Source organism: Cyprinodon variegatus, unplaced genomic scaffold (genome assembly GCF_000732505.1).
Source record: "Cyprinodon variegatus isolate N-32 unplaced genomic scaffold, C_variegatus-1.0 Scaffold196, whole genome shotgun sequence".
NCBI classification, from domain to species: domain Eukaryota; kingdom Metazoa; phylum Chordata; class Actinopteri; order Cyprinodontiformes; family Cyprinodontidae; genus Cyprinodon; species Cyprinodon variegatus.
The window spans coordinates 19,603-24,502 of NW_015150649.1; the positions used below are offsets into that span (position 1 = coordinate 19,603).

General features: G+C 39.1%; 1 protein-coding gene across 1 annotated transcript in view; it reads right to left on the reverse strand.

The window, feature by feature from the left end:
- The window catches only part of LOC107087828 (N-terminal EF-hand calcium-binding protein 1-like), a gene marked incomplete at its 3' end in the record, with an annotated part of 18,651 nt that overhangs the window by 7,052 nt on the left and 6,699 nt on the right, over window positions 1-4,900 (reverse strand). The window contains exon 3 of the mRNA XM_015379612.1: window positions 2,163-2,271. Coding sequence (XP_015235098.1) covers window positions 2,163-2,271 — 109 coding nt within the window. The remainder of the gene's footprint in view (window positions 1-2,162; window positions 2,272-4,900) is intronic.

Consider the following 4,900-nt stretch of genomic DNA (forward strand, 5'->3'; position numbering starts at 1 on the left):
ATTTTGTACGTTTTTTATCAAGCTTGCTAAATACAGTGCACAGCAAACAACCTTAAAATGTTGTTCTTATTGTTTATTGTATTATTTATTTATTGTATTTTAATTCTTAATCAAAATATTTCTGTTAAAATTTAGAAATTTTATCCTTGTGGTATCGAAAATGGTATCGAGTATCGAATATTTTCCTTAGTATCGGTATCGAGTTGAAAAATTTGGTATCGTGACAACCCTAATTGGTTGGGCTGAAAATGGCATATTTGCTATTCTTTGCACCCTAATTCAAGCCTGGTTAAAGCCCTAGAATGAAACGACAGGTTTTCTTCCTTTTATGGTATGCTCGTGAATATTTAGATGAGCTGTGCTCTGATTGGTTGGCTAAGACACATCATAGAAACAAGCACTCACTCACTCACTAAAATATCAATATTGTTGATATGGTAGGGTGACCAGACGTCCACTTTTTCCTGGACATGTCCTACTTGTCATAAGTAAAAAAGAAATGTCCGGGGGGATTTTTCAAAATCGTCCGGGATTTTGGTCGAACACACTGCAGCATGTAGTAAAAGCACACCAGGCACTCGAACTGAGCCGTCTGCTCTGGAAACGGAAACGCTCCCGGCGGACGGGGGCAGGGAGCCAGCAGGGGATGGAGTGACCTAACCCGACCCGGTGATGGTAGCCTGCACCAGCATTCCCGGGCTTCCCCCTGCCTGCCTTACCGGCCCCCAGCCCCCCTCATCGGGCTGGGGACGAGCGGCTCATGGCTCTCTGCTGAGGTCGGGTCCAGTCACAGGTCCAGCAGTCGACACTTCATACCCCCTCTCCCTTGGGCCAGTGAACCAGTGGGCTGGTCTGTATGTAAATTTCGGGGCATGACAAAAGTACAGGCCAGAACCAAATAAGAAAACATCCCCGAGTTTACATCAGCTCGGGGATTCGTTTGGATTCTCCCGTTTTATTGTGGAAGTTTAGAATTGTGAGATCTGCAGAGAAAGGAGGTGTCGATGGGGTTTGAACTTTTCTGTACGTCCATTTCACCCACTGAACTATCGTTATTCATCTATGACAATGTAAACTCGGTTTTGCAATTTTTAACCCCCTTTAAAAAGTAAACTAAACAAAATAGTACTTAAATACCATAATAAAATGACAAATAAACAGAAAACTTAAACACAAAAGAAAATAAAAAAATTGAAAACACCTCAGATCATGAAACACTGCCTGTTATGCTAGCCGACAATGTTCTGTTACACTGAAAAAGAGCTGCACACCAATTTAAATTTGTATTGCTTTCAGAATAGAGCTAAACTAGTTAATAGCTTTATTTAAATACAGAGGAGATCCAAAGGCGTTCTAAGATCAGTAAATAATTAACCCAAAGTCCTGCAAGCTAATAATTGTGAGATAGGAATCAGCACTAAAATGCATTACTTTCCAAGGCTTTATTCATTTGATAATTCCTTTGTAAAATCTTCTCATCAGAGCCAGTGAAAGTTCTTGACCAGCTGGTTTGAAGAAACATAGTCCTTCATATCAGCTAAGAAATTAATTGTACTATTGCTATGCTCACAGGTAAACTGGCCAGAAGAAGGAAAATGCTTGTAGGACAAAAGGGGGCATGGGCTGATCTTTTTTGAGGAACACTAAAAACACAAAAGCTTCTGAGAAACAAAAGTTAAGAGTGGTAACCAAAAATCATGATTGAAATTAACAAATGTTATTGATCGAACTTAAACTCCATGGCTTATTCAGTTTAGCAGATGTGAAATACAGTTGTTGTTATCTAACAGATGTGGTTTCAGGCTTTTCTTTTGCAGCTGTGTGTCTTACTAAACCACAAAACAGATATCTTTTAGAAAGACCATGTAGATTTACAATTTTTCCCTCTAACAAAAGAACAAAAAAACAAGCCACTTTCAACAGCGTGATTTACCATATAACTATGTGAAAAGAAAGTTTCAACAAACCAAGGGTTCATATAAATCCATATAACAGTTACGGGTGTTCCAGGAGCTCTGAGAACACTTTCTTCAGAAAATAAAGTTTAATTATATCCATGTCTCTTTGCATAAATTCAATACTTTTCCAATCTTCTCATATCTAAAATCTGCACAGCGTGCTTTGACAAATTGAAAACAAAATGAGACAATTCCTTGACTCACTCTGTGTTATGAGTATCAATTGTGTGGAAGAGCTCCTTCAGTTCCTCAGCAGTCAGGACTCCATCAGAAAAGTAGGATTTGAATTCATCAAAAGACAGCTTTCCATCATCTGAAGGAGAAATTAGAAATAGGGTTCATGAAAGACATTTTGCATAATTCTCCTTTAGGTAAGACATTGATTTTTGTGGTGGTCACAGTAGTGACGAGGAGAAACCAACTTAGTACTTCCTTACAGCTTTATACTGATCAAAATAACACTAACATAGCTGAGATTCAGTGAACAAAAATTCTTAATTGTAAAATAATAGAAGTGATCAAACTGAAAAGAAATTGATGTTCTTGTTTTCATTACTTAAGCAAACACCATTGTGTCTGTGTGGGGCCGTCAGGATTTTCATCAATTAGATTAATGTGATAGCAATCTCCAACAATCAGTCACTTTGATGCTCTGACATGCTCCAATTATGAAAATAATAAAGAGTTATGAAATATTCATGAGAAACACATAATCAAAAGTAAAAAAAGAAAATAAAATGAGGAGGTTTACAGTGAATGTCCTGAATATCAAAAATGCAGACAGTGTCATTCTGTCTCCAGCTGTGACAGACTGTTTTTGTGGACCTGTGATGGGGGATCTTTAAATGTTCACTGCTAGTCTGCCACAGGGCTCATGAGTGTTGTGTTGCCATAGATACTACAAGGAATACCCACTTGCACTTAAATGTAATGTATAGTGACCCTTTGTTACCTGTGACAGGCTAGGTACATTTGCTGTTCTGATATTTCTTCATCTTCATACTGTCTGCTGTGGTTCTTGGTCACAATGCTGTATATTGACCAATTCCCTTTATCAAAACAAACTGGTTCAAGAGCTATAAAGATACTTTAGTTCTGCTATTTGGATCAAAGACATTAATGGCTTACATTAATAACATACATTAATAAAATCAGACATTAATCAACCAGTAGTCAATTTCTCATTTTTATTTAACTAATTTGATTAAAAAATATTACTTTATTCCAAAGAAAAATAAATGTTTTTGTACCTCATATTACAGATTTTTGTACAAAGAGCCCTTGTAGATGCTAGTATCAGTAGGCAGCAAGAATCTCCTGTAGTGATCTGTCTTACAGCAGCTCTGGAAAATCTTCTTACTTAAGACACTCTACTGTTCTCCTGATAGTATGATGAAAGGATTTTTTATATGTTCTTCATTTTTGAAGAATTATTTTTTGTAAAACCAGCCCCAGAGGGCTTTTCAGGCTTCTCCAGAACCGAGCCAGCCTCCTTTAATTTTGCTGGGCTTCATTAAGTCAATTGCCCAAATGCTGCTATCTCAGCAGAAGATGCTGCATTTTGCATCTTACTACAAAGACTGATTGACAAATATTAAATAAGAACCACAGTGCTCTGTCCCCCCTTGGACACAGCTAGTGAATCACTTCTTCTCCCATGATAATAATGTTTGACTTATTTCTATCTCACCTGAAATCTCAACCACTCCCCTTGTTTATCCAGTGATTGCAGACCTGTTGCCCTGACATCCCACATCATGAAGGTCATTGAGAAACTGTAACTGGATCACCTCAGCAAACAAATAAAAAGATATCAAGACACCCTGCAGTTTGCTTACTGCGGTGGAGCTGAAGATGCCATTATGCACCTGCTTCAAGAAACAGCGCTCACTGCGTTGTAAGGATCATGTTTTTTGATTTCTCCAGTGCATTTAAGACAATTCAGCCTGACCTACTTTCTGAGAAACCTCAGAAGACTCAGGTGGAGGCATCAACAATTGCCTGCATCAAAGACTACCTGACAAACAGATCATAGTTTGTTAGACAGAAGGGTCAGCTGTCAAACCAGGTAGTCAGCAGCACAGGAGAACCACATGGGATGGTACTCTCTCCATTCCTTTTTACTCTGTTCACCTGTGAATTCCAGTACCATACAGAGTACGGTAATCTGCAAAAATACTCGGAGGACTCTCCAATCATTGGGTGCATCAAAGATGGACAAGAAGCTGAGTACACAGAGCTACTGCACTGCTTTGTGTCATGGTCTAGAAACAATAATCTGATGCTAAGTGTGAAAAAACAAGGGAGATGATTGTAGACCAAATGAACAAGGAACAAGTTGAATCATGTTCACATCATGGGAGAAGAAGTGGAGGTGGCGGAGGAGTACAAACACCTTAGTGTTCACCTGGACAACAGAGTGTGATTGGAAACGCAACTGTGAAGCAGTCTACAAGAATGAGCAGAGAAGACTATTTTCTCAGGAAGCTTAGCTGCAGCATTTGTAGAAAGAGTCTCTGTGGAGACTGTGATCTCTTATGCCATCTTTGCTAGGGTAACAGCATCAGAGCAAGTGACAAAAATGTGCAACAGGCTAATAAAGACGGCAGGCTCTGTTCTAGAAACCCTCGGATAGGATTTCACAAAGAAGAATTATTGAGGAAATTATCTATGCTTTTTTTACTCCGTTAGGTGGGCTGTGGCTAAACGTCATGTAAAACAAAGGATTGTGGGCAATCGTATAGCTCCGAATGGAGACAAGAAACATCAGGAGGTATCTACTCTAAGGCTACGTTCACACTGCAGCCTGAAAGGACCAAAATCCAATGTAGTGGTCCATATGCGACCTGGATCTAATCTTTTCATGGCTGTCTGAACATCACAGATCCGATTTTCTCCAGTGCGACCCAGGCGACTTGGCTATGTGGTCCTGAATCGGATAC